We start from the raw sequence: 24,629 nt of genomic DNA, 5'->3' as shown, positions 1-24,629 counted from the left end.
ATGATTTTATTTCATTTATAGAATATATTCATTTACATATGATAAACCACCTTTGATATATTTTACATAATTTGGCATCATAAATCGTAAAGTTTTTCGACGTTTTAAACTTAGAAAGACTCGCTCAGAAAATAGATTCGGTAAAAAATAGATATGAAATTGTTTAGCGTGTAACTATACCGTTTCTCTCCCTTGTATAACCCCAGGGGCCAGACTAGGCCATGTGAACCTTCAACCAGAGACATGGCTGGGGTTAATGCAGTTGTCATAGCCTCAGAGACACGTCCCAAACCATCATTCAAAGTCATTTCACTGATTGATTTCCGTGATGTGTGTAGTGTCAGGTTTTGATCGGCTGGAATGAGCCACCAATGGAGGATCGAACGAGGCTGGTGTGACCCATAAAGTGACCAGTTTCCAAAATAAACGAGAAGAGCATTTATCTTTTGTTTGGGTTTTGATCGGCTGGAATGAGCCACCAATGGAGGATCGAACGAGGCTGTTGTGACCCATAAAGTGACCAGAACTTTACGCTGGGAAACAATGCTCATCCTTTCACTGTAGTTCGCTACAAATAACATGTTCCCAGCACGCGAGGCTCCCGCTTCCACCTGCCCCCACAACAACTCGTCAGCTCGGTAGAGAATTCTATAAATTGTTACACTATTCTGTTTTCCATTTCAGTTTCATATGTGATTGTTTTGCAAATACAATTCTTTTCTAGATACGTTACTGAATATATATATATATATATATATATATATATATATATATATATATATATATATATATATATATATGTATATATATATATATATATCTTTTCTTTCATAATATTTGCCATTTCCCGCGTTAGCGAGGTAGTGTTAAGAACAGAGGACTGGGCCTTTGAGGGAATATCCTCATCTGGCCCCCTTCTCTGTTCCTTCTTTGGAAAAAAAAATGAAAATCAAGAAGGGAGGATTTCCAGCCCCCCGCTCCCTTCCCTTTTAGTCGCCTTCTACGACACACAGGGAATACGTAGGAAGTATTCTTTCTCCCCTATCCCCAGGGACAATATATATATATATATATATATATATTCTAAACGAGTGTTTCTATGTGTACTTCGAAAACTATATAAGATTCAAGATGCCAGATTATTTAGAATATATCACAGAATATCGAATATGAGCAGATTATAGTCACATTATAGTTGAGTTCTTTAAATGAAAACATGAAAATATTTCGAAACATCAACGTGTCTCATGAACCATATGAGCAAGCTGCTTCGAAGCTTCATTTGTTGTGTTTACAATTCCCGTATAATGCTTTTAACGCCACCGTGTATTTGATCGCCATACTTGAAGGCTGGTCTATCTTCCACCCCGTGTATTGATCCAGGGGTAGGAGTACAGTCGATCGTCACTACGTACGCCGGAGTTCGTATTACAAACGAATGAGATACGAACCAACCGAAGCAGTAACACAGCGGGGAAGATCTTAATGAGGAGCAACAGGAGAGTCTACATTTTTTTTTTCCTAGTCAAACACTGATCATAGGACGTAGATCCGTAGATCAGTGCTCTAAGGTAATGTTGACCGGAGTTCGTAAGGAGATAACCCTATGATTTGATCGTGATCAGAGAGTCTCATCAACAAGGTAACCGGATTACTTTGACGAACGAAGCCAGTTCGTGTTCTTGTGAATGATTCGGTGATTCACGATTGAATTTCATACATGTAGTTGTGATCAATTGCTAAGAGAAATATAAGAATAACAGGATGTTATATAAAGATAAAGGCTGTATGTTCAGGAGACAATGTTACCTATTCGTGTTTGGAGTTGTTCTGTCCCTCAGTTTCGTGAGGTGATAGCAAGGCCTGTTCCAGTTTTGGTGTGAGGATCCGAAGCTTCGAACTCTTGAGATCAACTCTCATTATATTCCCATACATTCGTTGATATATATCATCACTATATCATCAATTGTGTACTGTATGTTGTCTTCTGTATCTGTCTTATAATGGTGGAAATGTTGATCCTTGTTAGTATGAAGCTTGAAGTGATACGTTATTGATTCATTGGTTCCGAACAGACGCTGGTTCGAACAGGTTGTGTCAGATAGGAAGTAATGTGGTGGTGACCTGTTGCACAAGCTGTTAGTCGAGGGAGAGCTCTCGTTCAGTTATTTAGTTATAAGTCTAATTCTATTTATATATGTATTTAGTGTCTAGCGTCCATACGTCATAAGTTAGAATTGTGTATATGATGTATATATAATGTTTTGTGCTCTAAAGTTCACTGGATTGTTGGTGATTAAGGGCAGTTAAGACGTCTCTCAATATGCACTTGTATATCCTGGAATATGGTCTATGTAGGTGACATAAGGTGATTATTAGCGATAACTGAAGCCAATACGTTCAGTCACGTTCAAGGACAGTCCATTGAAAGAGATATTGACTGGAACAAGGATTGTACTGAGGGCAATACTTCTGGTGGCTGACCGACTGAATGTGTGAACTGGTCACTACAGCTTGTTGCTCCCACAAGTCTTGTTACTCTAGTCGCCACGGAGTTTGGTGCTGTGAAACGTGGTTCTTACTAAGAGGAAGTGATGCAAGTGGGATCGTGAGAAAGGTATGTGTATTTAAGAGCATATTAATGAATATATGCTGCTAATTTTTTCTTTGTTAGGAGAGACGCACGGGCAGCTGAGGCAGCTGTATGTATACCCTAGCCTAAGCCAGGTACCCATTTTATTGACCAAACCCTCAGAGGTGGATGAACAGCCGGGTTGACTATGGACCGACTGCCGTAACCAAGATTCGAACCTATAAACTCGACCCTGGGCGGCTCCGTGAGCATAGCCTCTACAAATGATTTGAACGACTCTATCGCTCGTTTTCCGAACGTCATTAATCAATTGATGAAAAATGAGATATTTGCAGTACCGGTACCGGAAGGAGATGATCCGTTTACTGGGCTGTGACCTGTACTATAGCGTAAGTAAAGCCTTGTAGTGTATTTACCTCAAAGACTCTCTTACCTCACTCGGAGATGCAAAGATCGTTTCGTGTAGCCTCTTGGGTAGCTGATGGATATGGCTCACCTTCGCCCTTACCATCTGGACCATCGCTTCCCCTAACACACACATACACGCTATCCTTTCAAGATCAGACGTGTGTCCCTATGTTAACACCACCACAGTCGCTGCACCCTCTCCTTCTAGGATCAAATACCTCTGTCTCTTTGACGGCAACACCATGTAAACGGGCCCAGTTTGTCTTCTCAGGACCATATACATCCACGCCCTCGGCTGGTGCTATGGTGTACCAGTTGATATGATGTGGACATACCCTATCATTGATCATAAGGAGTCCAGACTGTAATGATTCGCCAGTCCGGTCAGTGAGGGACTACGGCAGTCCGGCCAGAGGTCAATAGAGAGGCCAGACAACGGTTATGTAAACGTGTTTGTGTGTCGACAGGGATTTACCCCGGACACCAGAATATAGGATTGTAACTGAATATGTTGTATCAAATGCTTAATGAACATTTCCTACTGAAACCTGAGTATACTGATTATGATTAAGTTTACATTACTCATGATTAAATTTCTTTCTCTTCGCTTGATAAAAATAGCCTTTATTTATAGTTGCACGTACATATATTTTGCCTAAATGAACATTAAACCATCTGAAAAGCCATTGATTTCATTTAATCTTTTCTCTCGTTGATCATATGGAAAACATTCTGCCTCTTGGAAAGGAGCCAAAGGATTTACCACATCTGAAGTAGTCTGTTGGGAGTGCCTGTGAGAAAGCTATGCCCCGTCTTGAGCTCATAACCTTCCTTGAGCTGAGGGATGTCTGTGTATCGTGTACCTGTGGTGGCAATACAGGCATGGGTTACCAGGGGTACTAGGAAGACATTGGTGTTGAGACTCATGAAGTAGTATACGTCATGGGTGTGGGTGGGTATACTTCGTGGGTGTGGATGGGTATACGTCATGGGTGTGGGTGGGTATACTTCGTGGGTGTGGGTGGTATATGTGGTTAAGTCAGCATAGAATCTAGGACTTTGAAGGGTACATTAGGTCTATGGCGAACTAGAGCATAGAAGTAATAGGCAGTTCGTGTAGACGAAGAGTGATTTTGAGCAACACATTAGACTATAGATGACGAGAATCACGTAATAGACGATTGAACGCAACGGAGCAACTCTGATGTTATGGCCAGGGTGTTTGACCCGACACCTATAGGCTTTGAACACTTCAAACGCTCTCATATCCTCGCCTTTGGTTGGTAGAGAAATATCTACGAGTTATGGTCTGGATGAAGCACCACAGCTGTGATAAGTTTATCCAGTCAGCTGAAAGTTTGGAACTTGTCGATAATTCCCAACTGGTGTTGATTTAAGGGGATATAGCAGTCAGAGGAAGGCTCTACAAACCTGCCAGAGGTGCTGGAGTATTTCCCTCTTTTGTTTTCTCCCGTTTTCTTCATTATTTCCAGGTCGTGTTCCCACAGATATCGGGGTCATGTGTGCGTGCGTGCGTGCGTGCGTGTTGTTCTGTACTAACTCCCTCATTTCTGATGCCAGTTACCACAAGAGTTCTAGTAACTCCAACATAAACTACAGACTTAACTTAGTTCGTCTGTTGGGGTGGGTTTCGTAACCTTGAGTCCCTTGACATATAGGTCCTTATTACTCGTTTTGGAACCTAAACTATTATGTCTTTATCTCAACGTCTGGTTTTTCCTGTCTATTATAGATTTTTCCTATCTGTTTGTCTCATACATATTGTGCACATGTCTCTCTGAATATCTACCTACCTATTTGGCTATCTACTGATACCTTAACCTGGTCGTCAACTAACCCAGAGTGTGCTCCACCCTTCTCCCCCCCGTCCACCCACAGGCGTGATGACTGACGAGGAGGACCACAATGCCAACATCTCGTCCTTCAGGGGCGACTACCACAGGGAGCCACTCCACCCGTGGATGTTTGCCAGCCAGAACCAGTGTCATGCCTACCACCACAGTCCAGCTCTAGCCCTCGACCACGGTCAGTGTGATCGCTTGTCTGCATTGCCTATGGGTTATCTTCCGTCCTCAAGGGCTACAGGTTATCTTTAATTAAGGCATTACTGGCGGGAGGTTATCTTGACCAGGTTGCCCTTTGATAAAAACTGTTTTTTCCGGGTCTTTACATCGTGTTCAGTGGATACAAGTACCTTTACTAGAGTTTTATTCGTCGCAAGTCATCTTTACTAGAGTTTTATTGGTCGCAAGTCATCTTTACTAGAGTTTTATTGGTCGCAAGTCATCTTTATTAGTTTTATTGTTCGCAAGTCATCTTTACTAGAGTTTTATTGGTCGCAAGTCATCTTTACTAGAGTTTTATTGGTCGCAAGTCATCTTTACTAGAGTTTTATTGGTCGCAAGTCATCTTTACTAGAGTTTTATTGGTCGCAAGTCATCTTTACTAGAGTTTTATTGGTCGCAAGTCATCTTTACTAGAGTTTTATTGGTCGCAAGTCATCTTTACTAGAGTTTTATTGGTCGCAAGTCATCTTTACTAGAGTTTTATTCGTCGCAAGTCATCTTTACTAGAGTTTTATTGGTCGCAAGTCATCTTTACTAGAGTTTTATTGGTCGCAAGTCATCTTTACTAGAGTTTTATTGGTCGCAAGTCATCTTTACTAGATCTTTGCCTTACTACGAATAAACCTTTTAGGGATACACATTATATCTACTGTGCATTCATTAGATACATGCCCTCTTTACTGGTTCTAATTTACCGATTTTATTTGTATTTACTGACACCGTCCAGTCTTCACTGACCATATATCATGGTGACTCAGGTTTCCACAAGCTGCAGTTTATCCTAAAGAGTTTAATGTCTATGTTACTTGTCAGTTACTGTATATAGTCTATCTCCAGTGCAGAGGACATGGTCAAGGTAACCTATATCCAATTAAAATAGGTGTCAGGTGTAGCCATCCAGTTAAATCCCTGATCCAAAGCTGATGCATTAGTACTTTTTGCTCGGGTGCGTTTCACACAGGCACTGAATGCTGGTGGTTACGTCAGATACCCATAGATGAGACAGGTTGTATACGAAAATGCCTGCCTCAGAAATAATGTGTCATTTGTTAAAAGTATCCACTTTTGAGAATTCGTTTCATATTGACCCACCTGATGAAGTGTATAGTATTCGCTAAAGATACATTTCGGGGTGAACAGTTTGCTGAAGAAGTTCCTATAATGTAGGTGGGAAGCGAAGGGAAAATTAAGACGACAGGTCGAGGCATCAAACCAAAACACTGATGATGGCAACACAAAGATCGACTTCCAACTCGACACAAATCATCGAACTGGTGCTCGACCAAGGAAGCGACACTGTGAGTCTATCCTGCCCGACTACGTGTGTTTGGGCCAAAGTCGGAGCGATTCCTACATTGGCCCGACTTCCCGTTCCTACTTTGACCCGACTTCGTGTTCGGGCCAAAGGATTCTTACGTACGGCAGCTCTATGCCCCCTTGCCCACCTGTTGTTTTGGCATTTAGCTTCGCTGAGAACACAGGTCTACCTTAGATGTTCACAGCTGAGGTTAGAAATCGTATGACCTCGGCATTCTATTGCCATTCTCATGGCATTCTATTGTTAAACCTGCATCCGCGAAGCGAGAGGGGTCAGCCATGTGCGTAAATCATTGACTTATTGGTCTTGTATCGTCTCGTCTATCCTCAGGCACACGAGGAAGGACGGCGCTCCAAAGCGAGAGCGTACGCAAAGGATGGAACTAGTTACTCATACCTTCAGCCTTACTTTGCAAATCATCTAGATATTCTTTTTATCCAATCAAGGCAGACTATCATGATTCTCTGAGCTATAAGGACTGGATTAGAATATCTCATATGTATGGAAATCATCATGAAATGCTGCTCCCATCTATCTCAAGTCCCATTAAGACACTATTTGTATCCTATGAATCTTCCTTGGTTGTCGTCCATGTTGAATGTATTTGATTTCCGTGTTTGAATATCAATTTCACCTTTCTCATCTGGAGTTAGATGAGGTAACGTTTCCATCAGTGACTCATCTGTGAGATAGAGTAATGTATAGGAGTCTCCCATACCTGTCTATGTATATAGATGGCACTCCACGTGATGAGGGGAATTTGGACTGGTCTATGATATAGAAGCCGTGATAGAAATTAGACTTTAAGACGTTATCCATATTCCTTTAGGGTATCTGCCTTCCTTCTCACACTCCACTGACTGGCAAATATTCCCGTGGGTATTTCCAGACAGTGGAGCCCTTGGCTCTAGTTACTCCATCATCTTTTTTCCATCCATGGAGTAACATGTGCACGAACGATCATAAGAACAGAGAACTCAAACTGGTTCAGTAGGACAAAAGTAACGCGGGAATAATCAATATAATTACTGACGTATGACATGCAAATTAACATCAAAATATTCATGTGAAAAAAAAATCAAAAAAAGGTTTATAATATTACAGTTCAGTAAACCGAAATAGCTCTCGTGTTGCAGTAGAATAATCAAATTGGGAAAATGTCCAACTCGTTTTTGTCTCCTGTAAGGTCAAAGGGCAGCTACAGGAAGCATTAAACCATACTTATTATAGGTCAATCCTTCCCAGGTTGGAGCACAGTATATTGATTGTGGGTTGTGACGGGAGCGAGCGTCACGCACACGTCACCGTGAACGTAACACGATTGAAATCCGCTACTGGCCATCATCCGTCGACAAAATGGAAGGTTCCTTGTCAACTATTCCCAGACTGACAGTCAAGAGGACAGACACAGCTCTGTCAACCCGTCATGTTTCCTTGCCAGCCAGCGACCAAGAAGTGTAGCACAGATGCTAACCAGCGACTTGTAGCAGAGTGGGGCATTTTGGCTACAGTTCTGACAAGTAACCAGATTCTCCTTAAGACTTGTGCGAGTTTGATCGCCTGACTTTGTATATTGAAGCCACACAGGATCCTACAAGAGTGAGGTGCGGGAGCAGCCAAGGTGAACCCTGTTCACTCGTTTATTATGTTCAGCAAATGTTATATAGGTGTCATATACCACAGGACCCCAGGATAACCAGAACACATTATCATTAAAAACCGTAATGCTGATATTTGACAATCGCATCCAAATTTCAAGAGAGTTTGTCCATAATAACTCTAAGACATTTGAATCGCATATGAAAAGAAAGTTCAATTTTGCACATATTTTTCGCTGCCACAACACTAGATGTTCTCCCAGGGCTTCTTGCACCAGATATTCTTATGTGAGTGTTCTCTTGTAAAGTAAATATATGTGAACGAATTTTGCAAACGCGTCTTACAAACATATGGAATCGAGTCGTCTATATTACTATCCTTCGTAACCTTGAGTTACACGGGTGAGCGATCTGCTGTATACATATGGAATTCAGATAGTCTAGTGTTGCTCAAGAGGGGGGGTCTGGATCCCACTGACTGGCGGGGAAGTCTTACGGTTGTTCATCATCTTTAAGCCATCGGTGGGAGAGTGGTGGCGGGGATTTTGAGACGGGCGTTTCCCCTGGATCACTTTTCCATCTCTGTCATTGTCAACCATATCTGGTAACTTGCAGATGGAAGGAGGTGATGTATTACTGTCCCAGTCGGGACGTATCATTCGACTACACCCTGCTTCAGGAGTAACTGAGCATGTAATAGACTTGACAAATAAGCCATCCAGGGTAGTACTGCCGTCCCGAGTATAAAAAGGGTGTCGTCTGAAACCATTTTGTACCCCTCCATTGCTTGTCATCAAGCTCTCAAGCTTATGTCAATAGTTTTCCCATACACGTCCCAAACACCTTGTGCTTCCCTGTTTTCCTTCCTATCATTAGTTTCTTTTCCTCTTCTGAATGTAAAGGACGAATCAAATAGACTTCTACTTTCATTTCCCAGGATTTTAGGGAACGAAAAATCTCATTCATCCCTCCTGACTCTGTTGCCAACGCGAAGGTCGGTTCTGGCAGTAGTCGTGGTGGACCCTACCTTGATAAGAATGACTTCATCACTCATTATACCAAATTTACAGTCATCCTGCTGACCTTTCTTCCCTCAAACATGATCTAGCTATTACCTCTCTTAATATCCCAATTCTTTCGGAGACCAGCCTCTGGATATTTTCATGAATTCTTTTTATGTCTTCTGCCTTAACCTACAATTCCACAATAACTGAGACATCTAACTTTGTTTTAACGCCGTCAAACCTCCTGCACACACCGTATAGACCTTGGGTCTAACACCTTTGATGGCGTCAAGCACAAGATTCGACTCTTTAAAACTAATTTTATTCCACCTCCTGCAATCCTGACACAACAAACTTTATAACATCTTAGAGCTCCTCATGCGTTTATATATTTTGGATCTGGATTGAAAAAGCAGACGACCTAGATATGGGCCAGCAGGTTCCCTTGTTGTCTCTCTGTTCCATGAACTCTTCGTCTAAGTTCCTGCCAACTGTCCTCTGCATCAAGATGCACGATAAGACTTGGATGATACACTCCCACACCGATGGTGGCCTGGGTGTAACCCTCACATTTAATCGACCACTCGACACATTTTTCTCAGACGATCCAAACCCTTCTCCAACACTGTAGGTTTGGTGTCGTACATTCTTTTGTGCTATAGCCACACGACTGTGCCACCACTTGGTCTGTGTCGCCACACTTTGGAATGACGTTTTGCTCACTGTATCTTGTCCTCCGCTTGCCCTGTCTGAATGCCACGACCGGCATTCTTGAAGACGTTGACTGACCCGTCCAGATCACTCTTTGGAAAGTCACTGCCTTTCTCTCCGGTTCTGCTTCTATCCTTGCTTGTTGGAATGGTGTCCTCTATCACCTTTTCCTTCTATGATTGTCTTTTGTCACAATCCATTGTTCAGCCTCTCCTGCGTTGGGGTCATTTGATCAGGGAACTCGGAATATCGGATCTGGAGGGAAACAAATCGAGATTTTCTTCGATTTTTTCATCGACTTTCGCCCTCTTACGAAAGCAATCCAGATATGTTTTACGTGAGTCGAGAGTTCCATTACCCAGAGGAAGTGATACATTTTCTTCGTTCAAATCTTTGGAGAAGGTAGTTCACAGCTTCCGTCTCTCTACCTTCCGTGTGACGCATCTGCCACATCTCCTACAGACGAACAACATCTCTCTGCCTCTCCCATCTCGTCCAACTCGGCTTTAAGTGGTTCCAACATTCTTTCAACCCTTGACTCACGTCTTGGTAATCCTATGTCTCTTCCTGAATCTCTCTCTCTCTCTCTCTCTCTCTCTCTCTCTCTCTCTCTCTCTCTCTCTCTCTCCTCATACAAGCAAGACGTGTGAACCAGATGGCATTCTCGCTCATAATTTTCACAAGCGTTCCATTCCTCGTTGAAATACATATTTATAGGCAGTTCGTCCAAAGATGGTTGGCTTTGTTCGGAACTCGAACCAACTATCGTTATGCAGTTTCCAAAGTCTTTGAAAAATCTACTGACCTTTCAAATCTCTTAACATGATCTAGCTATCACCTCCCTCATATCTTGGTTCTTTCTGAGACCAACTATTTCACAAAAGATCTCAACTTCACTTTATCATCTTAAATCTATCGTCTATTCTGAGCATCAGAATGGCTTTGCCATGCAAGATCCTCAGTGTTGTAAGGCAAGATCCTCACTGTTGTAAGGCAAGATCCTCAGTGTTGTAAGGCAAGATCCTCAGTGTTGTAAGGTAAGATCCTCAGTGTTGTAAGGCAAGATCCTCAGTGTTGTAAGGCAAGATCCTCAGTGTTGTAAGGCAAGATCCTCAGTGTTGTAAGGCAAGATCCTCAGTGTTGTAAGGTAAGATCCTCAGTGTTGTAAGGCAAGATCCTCAGTGTTGTAAGGCAAGATCCTCACTGTTGTAAGGTTTGACGCTTTAATCTCTCGCTCTATTCTCTCCAAACAATCTTCGTCTCTGGTTGTCATATCTCTGTTATCAGTGTCAGCCTCTTCCCTTATCAGCAGTAGTGCCTCTGTCCTCTGTCTTATCTCTTCCAACACTCTTCCATTTTCTAAGGCTGTGGCTCCTTTTTCTTCGGAATGCGCTCCGAAGCTTACGACTCGACACTGTGTTTTTTTTTTATTTATCCTCGAGTTTATTCAGATCTGCTCCTTCCCTCGCACCGTCTGCGTCTCGTCTCGTCTCAAAACTTGCTATATAAACCCAGATAAGAGCTGGATTTCCCCGGAGGGAGACGTCGCCAAGTTGATTTTAACGAGTCTTAAACCCATTTTCTTCCTACTTGTCTCTAGTTTCCCTCGTAATTTTCCCATCTTCTTTGGTAGCCTTACAAGTCCACCACTCGACCCAAATTGACATAGTATCAACGTAGCAAATGTGTCAAAGGTACATCTCTTATCTATGATATTACAATGTAATTCATCTCTTATCTACGATTCTACAATGTAATTACAATGTAATTCATCTCTTATCTACGATTTTACAATGTAATTTCAGTGTAATTCTACCTTGATTCGAGTCTACTACACCGGTCTGACTTGCCAGTTCCCAGTCTAACCTATAGAAGATATGACCTACTTTCCAAACGTTGAAGGTGTGCGATCCTTTCCCTCTTATACAGCTATTACTCCGGTCTCTGCCCTCAAGAGCTTGGATACTTGTATACATTCACGAATAGCTACACCACTGTGAAATAGAGTTACAGTGGGAACTCTGTGGTGTCTGTGGTAACTCGACTTTGGCCTTTGTAAATTATTTCTTTTTCTGCTTTGCAATTTTGTCTTTCTCTTTCAGGTCTAACTTACACTTCTTAACGTCACTTCTTCCACTTCCATAAAAACGCTTCGATTCTTAACTTACACTTCTTAAACGTCACTTCTTCCACTTCCTCAAAAACGCTTCGATTCTTTCTTCTCCCCTTTTACCTCATAATCATTCTGGCCTTTTTTTGAAATCTAAAATTGGGCCTCTATTAGCACTTTTCTCCATGCCTGGCAGACCTTGAATATTAAACACAAGAAAATTAATTAAGAAGCACCCCAGCTAACCCTGGCAGGTTGGACAAGAGAGGAGCTTCGTCTTGCTTATCCATTATATGGGTTCAGTTGAAATTCATTTAAGCTTGTCATCCTACAAATAAATGCTCTTGGAGTGTTGCACTTGGAAGCATATGATGGCTTGGAGGAGATATAATAAAGCGATGGGGGGTTACGTCATGAAGCCCTGTAGATGAGAGAGAGAGTTTTTGAGGCCTTAGCAACCTGGTGGCTCTCGTGTCGTTGTATGTGGGTGTTGTACAATATGTGAGTAGTGGGTCGGGAGTGTATTGAGTCCTCCATCCACACACTTTACCCCAGAACGTTCCTTCCCTGTTATACCGACATCGTGGAACTCGACCCTCAGCCTTGAGCAGCATTTTTTCCCCTCCTCGATCCTGCGCGTCTGGACTAGGACGTAAGTTGATACACGATAATGCTTTGCGACCTTTCTCATACGCAGGACTGTATCATAATGCCGCTTGAGACGGTTCACATGTTCCTAACCTCCCCCACCTCTCTCTTCCTCCCCCAGAATTGTGTCGTGATGCTACGAGAGATATCATATGTTCCTAACCTCCCCCGTCTCTCTATCTCCCTCCCCAGGTTTTGTTTCGTAATGCCATGAGACATATCAGATGTTTCCAACCTCCCCATCTCCCTCTCTCTCTCTCCCCCAGAAGTTTACCGTAATGCCACTAGACATGTTTCTAACCTTCCCCCGTCTCCCACATGCCCTCCCCAGGATAGAATTAGACATAATGTTTTTCACCTCTCCCATCTCTGTCTTCCTCTCCCCCAGGGTTATACTGCAACGCCACCTGGGACAACATTATGTGTTGGCCGCCCACCCCAGCTAACACTAGGATAACACTGCCATGTCCACCGGTACAAGGAGTCGACCTCAAACGTGAGTATCGTACCAACAAATTGTCGTTTGAAATGCCCTTTGATTCCTCTTCATCTCTTATCTATTATCATGACTTTCATTATCGACAGCACTCGGGGGGAACTGGTCCGTTTCTAGAGAATTGTTATATAGATTTTTTGGAGTGTCTTTTTGCGTATTAGATGTCTGGCTGGATTTCCTATTGGTTCGTACTTTGTGGGACGCGTTACTGTTGCAAAGAACAGACCAGAGGACCACTTAGCTAGCTGGCAAGTGAACGTAGATCCCTGAGCTTGTATTTGCATATCATGAGATGTTATTGTTCTTTGTGATTACTCTCTCGCGCGCACGCACTCGCACACACACTCGTAAACACACACACACACACACACACACACACACACACACACACACACACACACACACCCTTAGCCAGTGCCAGGTACCCATTTTATACTGGACCTCACGGAGGATGAACAGCTGGATGAATTGTGGACTGGCTGCTGCAACCAGAATTTGAACCACAGTTACCCACAAGTGCTGTACGGGGAGGGACTCTTACCTCGCATACTTAACTGAGCTAACAGAAAGTGAACCCATTCCAATGTTGTCTTGCACCTGAAGCACATAGATTATTCTGATTTTAATCTGACACTATTCTAACTCCGTGGACACACTTTCTCATATATATATATATGTATATATATATATATATATATATATATATATATATATATATATATATATATATATATATATATTCCTATGAGTCCACGGGGAAAATGAAACACGAAAAGTTCCCAAGTGCACTTTCGTGTAATAATCACATCATCAGGGGAGACACAAGAGAGAAATATAGCAGTCAGTTGATATACATCGAGAGACGAAGCTATGTATATATATATATATATATATATATATATATATATATATATATATATATATATATATATATGTATATATTTATTTATTTTGCTATGCGCTGTCTCCCGCGTTAGCGAGGTAGCGCAAGGAAACAGACGAAAGAATGGCCCAAAGCCTCAAAGTGTACATTTTGGGTTCCCAAGAATGTTCCAAACTCCTCCACCCAAGCACTGAAAACTCTAATAACTAAGTCAATTATTCTGATGCGAACCTTTTAAGATTCCCATTTTCCTTTTCACTTTTTTTGTGGAAGACAACTGCAGTATTTTCTAGCCGTCTTTATGGCTCAGACTTGTCTCCTTGTTCTACTTTGTAGCAGCATTTTATTGCGGTCCTTTTAACTTCTCGTACAATTTTCCACAAAGATGCATAATGATCACACTTTTACATTAACTTAAAGATAAAAAAAAATAAAGCTAGAGTTACCGTGCATGTAAATGGATTCAAATAATGTAAATGAACATTTTACAATTTTTAGGAGTGTGTTTCATGCAGAATCCAGCATCGCAAGTCTATAAAAATCACACTATTTGAATACATTGACGACAGGTGTACGAGATCCAATGCTGATCCTTGGTAATGGACCACTTTTTGCTGTAGTGCGCTGCACAGAGGCATGACAGAAACGTGAACCATCATATATAGCCACACACACACCAAAGAAAATAATATCTTTGTGAAAGATACGATTGTCGTGTTCTCATGCAAGACTCTCTCATAGACCGATGCTGGACTAGGTTCCATGACTAACACGGGTCGTTTCCTTCATGTTGATGAGGTGTAGATTATAAACCCTGTTCACAGAGACATCGAAGTCGTTCATTTCCTGCTCCAGTGATATGATCTCTCGGGGACATGGAAGAGGGACGTATAGGGAGTTGCTGTGGGTTGTCGACAGATGCATAAGCCGCCATACGAGTGGTTGCAATACATCCCATTTCTAAACTGCGTTGACTCGACCAATAATGTGTAGCCTGCCTGTGCTTGGCAAGGTGTGTTTGAGTAAGTCGTTCGAGGGTAATTCCTCTCCACATTGCGCATGTGGACCTCTGAGTATATATATATATATATATATATATATATATATATATATATATATATATATATATATATATATATATATATATATATATCTTCATACTATTTGCCATTTCCCGCATTAGCGAGGTAGCGTTATGAACAGAGGACTTGGGCTTAGAGGGAATATCCTCACCTGGACCCCTTCTCTGTTCCTTCTTTTGGAAAATTAAAAAAAAAAGTAACGAAGGGGAGGATTTCCAGCCACCCGCTCCCTTCCCTTTTAGTCGCCTTTTACGACACGCAGGGAATACGTGGGAAGTATTCTTTCTCCCTTATCCCCAAGGATAACTGAGTATATATATATATATATATATATATATATATATATATATATATAGTTTCTCCAGGACCACCGTACGTGATCCTCAGCCAGATAGGGTTGAGGAAAGAAACCTGCAGTCTCGCAATTTGACAAAGAAAACTGGTCGAGTATGACAAAGAACTGGTCGAGTGTTTTCGTCTCGACAAAACCTCCGGTGTCGGGATCAGGGAGCGGCGGACGAGCATGAATATGGAAAACGTCCAATTCACAGCCACGAAGGAGAAAGATCCCCCCCCCCCCCCCCGTTGAGAATGCATCGCTCCTGGAATACCTCTACTGAATTCAGCTGCGCTGACCTTGCAAGGAGGGGGATAAACATGTATCAACAGTGGGATTTTAGAAAAGGAACGTTTGCATGATAACAGCGTCGGTCTGAGAATATATCAAGATGTGCCTCAATGAGGACAACACTCCACAGGACATGTCCTGGAAATCTCAGACCATTTTAGCTCAAATCCTTCGTGGCAGTTGAATATTGCTGAGAACGAGCAACGTATAGAAAACGTGCATCGGGCGGCATAACTACATTTTCATTACATCTTTTGGATGGATGAGCGTAGCAGAATGGTGTGTGAGGTGGGATATCAGAGGGTTCAGGACAAATATAGACGGCTTCAGGTGCTTTTACGATTGTCTTCATTAGTGTTGAAAGAGCTGTTTGTTGAGCCTATAATGTTCGTTGTTGTCACCATTCAGTATAAAGGTAATGATACCTTGAATTACATTATTTTTACTTTCTGACGATGACAAAGTCGTTCACTCCTGAAGATGGGTCAATATTGATGTCTCTGGCCCATCCATTGGATCTTGATAATCTTCGTCGCCACAACATCAAAATTTCCTGAAGTAAAAGCCATTAGACAGGCATCATCAACGTATGTAGATGATATGACGGGGCATCACTGACGTAAATTATAAGGCGAGATCCGTCTGTTGAATCAATCATGATAGACGTGTCTCACTGTCATTCAGTAACTTGATATAGACAGAAGACGTGTTTACCCGTCAGCCTGACCGTCCATGAGGTTCCCTTAGACCTCACACACACACACACACACACACACACACACACACACACATTGGTATTGCTAACCTCTGCTTACAAACAGGACTGAAGACAGTGCACTCAGTTATCATAGCCTCTGTATTCGATAATGGACCAGATAATTATTCAAGTAATGCAACTGACGATTACTTAATTGGGGCATCATTAAAAGTTGAAATGACCTTTGTTCCATATCCCGTTGTGTACTGGGGTTTAATCTAGATACATTCGCTGAATTAGTTTGAATTATTGAAAACCTTTAGCGAGGGATGAGCAAATTCTCATATCTATAAATTCACATCAACCTCAGAACGCCTACAACAGGAAAGAACACTTTTAATCCTATTTGGCCAACAAAGGAAACCTACTCTGACATTCAAAAGCGATTCTAATTCCCTGAATTGATGAGAGTATGTCGTATAAATCATCGTATCCATTTGCCGGTTCCAGTCTGGTCATATATGATTCTCTACCTAACCTTATACATTAATATAAGTGATATAGAAACACTACCTGATCCCAGACAAACATTTGGAGACTTGTAGGTATTTAAGGCAGTTCAATGCTACTCTAAGAAAAAAAACTGCTTCGAACTCGCCTTAATGATTGATCTTGATCGTAAGAAATTTGATGTTGTATCCCACATTATCTCGCCTTCGCGAACAACTAGATGGCTCTGTTAGCTGATCCCTTGTTGTCTTGCCTGGTCTAGTCATTTAGCAGGCAGCACAAATTCATCAGTGACTGATGTGTTTGATATACGATAGAGCGTCTGTCACTTCATCTATTTTTTTTTTCTCGACATGCAACGTATTGAGATTGGAACTACGGACATTAGCAATGTAGGAATTTGTCACTTGTTTCTATAAGGTAAAAGCTGGAGTACCTTCCTCCGTATTCCCTGTTCGTCGAAGGCAACTGAAAGGGGAGGGAGCGCGAGGCTGAAAATCCTCCCCTCCAGTTTTTAACTTTTCCAAAAGAAGGAACGAAGAAGGGGGCCCAAAAGAGGATATTCCCTCTGAAGCTCATTCCTCTAGTCTTAACGCTACCTCGCTAAGGCGGGAAATGGCGAATATGGATGAAAAAAAGACAGAAATTTACATTTTAACTAACATATAAGAGGATCGTTGATCCTCACTAACCATATACTTTGGCTAATGCCTCGCCTACTTGCCTAAAACATTCACTCTCCGTTGTGCTCGAGGACTGAAGACAGTATATGGAAACTCCCTCTGTCATGGTAGCAATACAATGCCAGGGGCTTATCCACTGGTAACTGTGACGAAAACAATTTTCTGTTGAATGTCTGCTCATCGTTACGTTCTATTATGATATATGATCCTTCAGTAACTTGGCCTCTATTGTCTCAGCTTCATAAGGACACACGGATATCTTTGCGTCTCTTTATAAATCATTTTCTACGCGTCAGATCTGATAATGACTCGGTGACATGGCCAAAATGAGGTATAAACTTTCCATTGTGGTTTGGATATCCAAAGAAACTCCTTCGTTTCTTGAGTGCCTTTGACCGAGAAAGATTCGTCAATGCGTAAAATTTCTCAGGGTCGAAGTGCCACTGGAGATGACATGACCTATGTAAATGACCCGTCGCTTGTATTACTTACATATAATTTTTTCTACATATTTTACACGTTTACAGAGAGATGGTGAAAAAGCAATCTCAAAAATTCTCCGATAGTGTTGCTATGAATACCCAGAGACGATAGAGATGGCGGAGGAGGGTAGGCTGTCTTAATGAGAGGCATCAGTTTAGGAAATGGAGACTGTTGAAGAAAACCACATTGAAATTGTATGGCAAATTATTACTGCGAAGGTAGCAGTAGTATTTGACACAACCTTACCTGTCGGTCAGACTAGCCCATTAGTGATCAACTGATAGAAGCAACTTAGGTTCGTCCTATGATCAAAAAGATAATCATTTCTGTATCTGAAATGCTCAGAGCATTTCCTCTTTGTCATTTTCTACATAAGGATTGAAAATTCCTTCACTAGGCTTAGGGTTTACCTTCTCGTAGGTTAGAGGTCTATATCTTCAAAGCTGTCCTTGTCACTGTGTGAATCCCCTGCTACTACAGTTGAAATAGCTTTATCTCTTATCTCTCACTATCTTATCTCTCCCTTTCTCCATCTGTTATCCTTCCAGGTCACCCAGTACAGTCGTCTGTCCGCTCACTCTCTTGTCTTCCAGGTCACCCAGTACAGTCATCTATCCGCTCGCTCTCCTGTCTTCCAGGTCACCCAGTACAGTCGTCTATCCAGTCACTCTCCTGTCTTCCACCAGTCTTAATTGGTCGCATTCGTGACGATCTCCTTCCTCCTCTCATTCTTGGGCTTCGTCTTCGATAGTTCCTTAATTAACTGCCCAGCAAACAGCATCTTTGTTTAACTGATCACCTTCTCTTAATTAACGTCATTTCTATTTGGCTTCCTTCCTCCTCCTCCTCCTCCCTCAAGATTTTTCCGTGTTTGCTTCGCTCCCAAGCAACTCTGATGTTTACAGTCTTCCACAGGCAAGGGCACCGCCCGTTGCTGTCCTATGCATCACACTGGAAAACCTGACGCTTTCCAAGGTCGTCACCTGTTGACAGCTGGACGCGTCTGCAAGTGTGTGTGTTTACTGAAATATTCATGTGTTACGGGGAGAGAGTTTTGTATTAAATACATATATATATATATATATATATATATATATATATATATATATATATATATATATATATTGTCCAAAACAATCACATGTTTACCAAGTGGCGTCCTAGCTTCGTCTCTTCGATGTATATCAACTGACTGTTATATTTCTCTCTTGTGTCTCCCCTGATGATGTGATTATTACACGAAAGTGCACTCGGGAAATTTTCGTATTGTATTTTCCCCGTGGACTCATAGGAATATATATATATATATATATATATATATATATATATATATATATATATATATATCTTTACGCCTACGTGTGTTTATGCACAAGGACACACACACACTCGCCTAGCTTGGCCGGGCGCGCACTTATCGCCCAGCCCCGAGAAGAGGGGAACAGCTAGCCTGGCGTGTGTGTGTGTGTGTGTGTGTGTGTGTGTGTGTCTATGTGTGTGTGCAGATACACCGTAGTAAGGACTTGGTGCATTATACATAGATAAGAGAAGGAGCAACGCGTGTAAAATTCCCTCCCCGCCACATACAAAAAGGAATCGCACGCACACACACATACACACACACACACACTAGCCTCAGCCAGGCACCCATTTATCAACCAGCGTCTAGGGAACGATAAACACCTTTGTTGTGTGTAGGCCGACTGCCACGCCCAAGAGTCGAACCCATTCAAATCTGACCCATGGCTGGCTGGCCCTTGCTTATGACAAGGTCAGCAACGGCAACCATTACACCACGGAGGCCCATGGTACACTGATGCGTGTGTGTGTATGTTTGTGTGTGTGTGTGTATGTGTGTGTGTGTAAACAATACCAACCATAAAATGTTTGCTGTGCAGCTGACCCAGGCCATCATGGCCTCTGTTGTTTACCCTGCCATCGTTGGGGGGCCGTCATAAACCCAAGCCATTGTAGGACATTAACATTACGAGTCTGATGGTGCACCGTTAACCAGTACGTATCCTCGCTCTCACATATAATTCAACTTGTTGTTTTCGTGCATATGAGAGGCAATTAAGTGGTTCCAGCCACCCGCCTTCATTGGCTGTTCAGGCGTCGGCAAAGTAATGGTAAAGAATTTAATGACTTGGTGAAATTTCGTCCATAAATGTGTATATAGTTGTTTAATGATGCGACTCGAGGACATGTTTTGTGTGGTTTTAGCCACTTTAGTGCTGCGCTCCACGCAGGAGTAGGGAAAGGTGGGTTTCCACTAGTGCGGGATGATCCAGAATGTCTCTGAACATGGAACAGCAGTGACGAGGATCCTGGGCCTCCCATCCCACTAAAGGAGCCTAGTTCACCCCACTCCTGTATGGAGCGCAGTCACCATCCGACTCCCATGCCAGGCGAAACGTAAAACCCACAACCGCTCGGATGAACAGTTGGGTTGACTGTGGACCGAGTGCCGCATCTAGGATTCGAACCTAAAACTCTTGACCCTGGGCGGCCCATAACTGTTGTAATGGAAAATTTTAAAGATAGGATATATACTTGTATTACATACATCCCTAGGACTCTTCACACCAAATCTACTTTAAATCCCAGGCCATTTTAGGGATGACTTAAAGTATATAGATTTTAGGACCCGACTGATAACTTTACGCATAAGGGCGACTACAGGGTAAGAATCTTTGCAAGCCCTTCATGAGAGCGAGTGGAAATGAAAAGCTTAAGATTGAAATACTATTACTTGAGTATGACAGTGATGAAAGGGACGCATTACTATGCGGAATTGCTAACAGAGAGAGAGATCAAAAGCTTCCATTAGCGCAAAGTGTTCCTGTTATTTCCGTGTTTCTATGTCTTCCTCCCATGTCGGCAAAACACCTTATTCTTGCATTACTTTTGTTTACTGTGTCCCACTCCGTAGGAAGGGACGTTTTATTTGTCCTCGCTTTCTAAACATTTCCTCATAGTTTGCATTTTTCCATTGGTCTGGAACCGTGTGTGACCTTTGACCAGGTCCCTAAGGGTTAGTTCAAAGGTCAGTGGTGTAAGAGGTGTAGTGACGTGGCGTCTGTTGAAGGTCACATGCAAATGCGCTTGAGGGTAGAATGAAATCCTGTTTTTGAGGATAAATTGATTTATATTTTCTTTATTGAGGGTGAGGTGAAGAGGCAATTATAGCCAGTAAAATGGGGACGTTGCTAAAACAGTGAGTTAAGGTTTACTGAGGGAATAGTGAAGATAAATATGGTGGAGTCTTCCTTCGTAATAAATATGATGGCGCGTGATAAGAGAGATTTATATTGTATTTAGTGGTGAATGCTGGCGTTTATATTTTCGTTCTACCTATTTTCTTTCGCAGTATTCGATTATCTAATCTTAGGCTATGATCAGCACGTCATTGGTAAGTGATGTGGAGATTGTAGTGAAGATGTATTTTACCTTTGACTTCAGATTTTCAGTCAAAGGTCAGTGGTGTAGAGGGTGTAGGTGAAGGTGAACTTTGCCCTGACCTATAAAAGTCAGGATAATGGCAACAAGAGTCTAGTGAAAGTACACTTTACCTAACCTAGAAAGGTTATGTCGAAGGCAACAAAAGTGTAGTGAAGATGCATTTATAGAGGGTATAATGAAGGTACACTTTGCCTGACCTCGAAAGGTCAGGTCAGAGGCAACAAGGGTGTAGTGAAGATGCATTAATAGCGGGTGTAGAGAAGGTATACTTTGCCTGACCTCGAAAGGTCAGGTCAAAGGCAACAAGGGTGTAGTGACGATGCCTTTATCGAGGGTGTAGTGAAGATGCTTTTGTTGGAGGTAGCCATAGATTCCATTCCTTGGTAAATGATGGCTCGTAATATTTTTTCCTACCCAGTGTGTAGGATTCGCCTCTTGATGTAGGTCAACTACCCGGAAAAAGGAATTCTATTCTACGTTTCTCGTTAAGCTGGGACTGGGAGGTTTAAGCCAGAGCAATACTTTTCTCTGTACAGCCTTTCACGACACAAAGACCCCCTCTCTGCACGCTTCATGTATTACAAGAACACACCGTCCGGTGAACTTGACAACTGGATCCTTCGAAAGGTCTCTCCTGTTCCCTCGCCATCTTTCCATTTAATCTTTTATCTGTGTACTATCAACCGATTTTTTTCTTTCCATTGTAAAGTCTTTGTATATGAAGGGATTGAGAGATTTCCCTACCATGACGCGCTTCCGGCGTTACCACTTTGTGAAGAGGTTTGAACATCGGTTCAATCTGACCCTCAGAGACGTACCATAAGTGTCTCTTTATCTTACAGAGGCACATTGCTTCTGCCAAATCATGGCCTGGATGCGTCATTAGCTGTGACAACAGTGTCAGTTTGTTCAGTGGAGCCTCGCCTTAGAGTCTGGTACACACACACACACACACACACACACACACACACACACACACACACATATATATATATACATAAAGGCCACGAACAGGCTTGGGTGTCACTGGACATGCATATATATTGAGGGGGCGTAAAGTCTGAAAACAATCTTAACCAACTGAGGAAGGTCATAAAAGGTTGCCAAGTGATGGTAATAACTTAAGCCAGACGCTCTTCACGAACCTGGTCGTTGATAAGCCTAGAACCCATATAACCAACCAAATTTCTGCGTGACTTTGCGGACTTTGCGTCCCTTTAGTGACATTGCGGACTTTGCGTCCCTTTAGTGACTCTGCGGACTTTGCATCCCATTTGTATTAACTAATGGCGAAATAGATTTATCACTTGATGGTCAACTATTTCCTGTGCATCTTTGAAGAAAGTCGTGAACGCTTTATCACTGTCGATGCGACAACCTATAGATACTACCTTGCCTGACTTCGGCTTCTTTATGCTATCAAGTCGAACTCAAAAGTCTTAGGAAAACTCACATTCTCTTAGGCTTGTGTACGAAACTGGTTGTTAGAGTTAATGATATGCTATAAGCTATTTATTTAGTAGACATCTAAGACTTGCAACACTAAGGTGTTGGGTAAGTATTCTTTCGGTTTAAACCACTTTAATTCGTGCTTAAAACCTATATTTTTGTTTTAAGTATAGTTTGAACATGAGGGTGTATCTGGTAGTTTGAGTTTACTGTTCAATGTTGATTTACTTGGTCTTCAGTAAGAACAGTTTTTTGTCTCTTGGCTTCCACAAAACCCCAGTCAACCCCCTCTATGTCTGCCCTGAGTGACAGGTGGAACCCCGGGCTTCACCCTCTGTATCCACCCCGGGTGATAGACGAAACTTCCAGTCTCTGTATCTGTCCTACGTGACAGACAGAACTCCCAACCTCTTCCTCTGAGTGTGGCCAAAGTGTCACAGTCCCAAGCCTCCCCGTCTGGCCTAAGTGTCACTGTCCCAAGCCTCCCCGTCTGTATCTGTCTTAATTGACAGACACACGGAACCCTTAGCCTCCCTCCCTACCTCCAACCCGGGTGGTAATAACTTGTGTGGTTATGACTGACAGAGACGGCGTACCGCACCTGTTCAGCGGAGGGCCACTGGCTGGGGAAGGACCCGATGGAGCCGAGCCTCGCCGGCTGGACCAACTACACCCTCTGCTTCACGCCAGACGTCAGGAATCTCCTCAACAGACTGTACTCGGGCACACAGGAGGATGCTCAGGTGAGAGAGAGAGAGAGAGAGAGAGAGAGAGAGAGAGAGAGAGAGAGAGGTAGTCTTTTGAGATTTTGGCTTTTGTCTTCGTCTTTGGGTTTGAACAAAGGAAGCTGGGTAGCCTTCGTAATCAAGATAATTTAATAGTTTTTGATCCACAATTCTTTTTTTTTTTTTTTGACTCTCCTTCAAGAGGTATGTCTCTTGTAGATTTGAAGGATCTTGGATCAAAACATCTTTTGGAAAGCCAGAGGGACATTCTTCCAAGCTTTGGTATCAATAACTACACTGGTCCTGATGTTGCAATGCATCAAACCTCTTACTTGTAAAGTAATTGTATCCTAGCCAGTCAGTCCCAACTCGCCAGTTTACCAATTAACCTTTGACCTCTGTTAAACAAGAGTATCAGAGGAAAGTCACTTGTACACGAGATTCAATTATCGTGTTTATTTTTTATGATATTTATCTACAAACTCCACTTATCCCTGTTACTTTTGATGTCTGTCTTGAATAATGTGATGAATGGAATTATTTCGCCCTCATATATTCCACAAGGTAAAGGAACGGGGTGTAAGACACACCTTACCCAGCACTACGAAAGGAGAGCATTTGGCTATTCCACGTGAGAGGCAACAATGTGGCTAGACATATGGAATGCTTGAAGGCAGCCAGTTATATGACACACTTGGCAGCGACATGGGTTATATGACACGATTGACGACGACCAATTATATGGCACGGTTGACCAATTATAAGGCATGCTTGACTGTAAATAGTCGTAACCGATTCAGAAACCATTCCAAGTGGAGTCGGGCCATTCCAAGTGGAGTCGGGCCATTCCAAGTGGAGTCGGGCCATTCCAAGTGGGGTCGGAAACTCAGCAAGTGAATATTGGTACAGTGGTTCCATGTGGGGTGTCTTGTGGTGGTGATGTTTCCCTGTGGAGCAATTTGTGAAGGTCAAATAGACCATTTCACGGACCACATCACTGATTCTCGGAATTTGAAATCGCCTATAGAAATATTTTCCACTCGTTGGGCCAAAA

General features: G+C 42.4%; 1 protein-coding gene across 3 annotated transcripts in view; it reads left to right on the top strand.

Moving 5' to 3' along the window:
• LOC139748047 (PDF receptor-like) overlaps positions 1–24,629 on the top strand; it is a 168,421-nt gene that overhangs the window by 115,049 nt on the left and 28,743 nt on the right. For all 3 annotated transcript variants that reach the window (XM_071660620.1, XM_071660621.1, XM_071660618.1), the window contains 3 exons: positions 4,901–5,047; positions 12,866–12,973; positions 23,436–23,593. In XM_071660620.1, the coding sequence (XP_071516721.1) occupies positions 4,906–5,047; positions 12,866–12,973; positions 23,436–23,593 (408 nt within the window). In that variant the 5' untranslated portion in view covers positions 4,901–4,905. The remainder of the gene's footprint in view (positions 1–4,900; positions 5,048–12,865; positions 12,974–23,435; positions 23,594–24,629) is intronic.

Source organism: Panulirus ornatus, chromosome 72 (assembly GCF_036320965.1).
Source record: "Panulirus ornatus isolate Po-2019 chromosome 72, ASM3632096v1, whole genome shotgun sequence".
Taxonomy (NCBI): Eukaryota; Metazoa; Arthropoda; class Malacostraca; order Decapoda; family Palinuridae; genus Panulirus; species Panulirus ornatus.
Note: the sequence above shows the minus strand (reverse complement) of the source record. Positions and strands in the feature narration are given on the sequence as shown.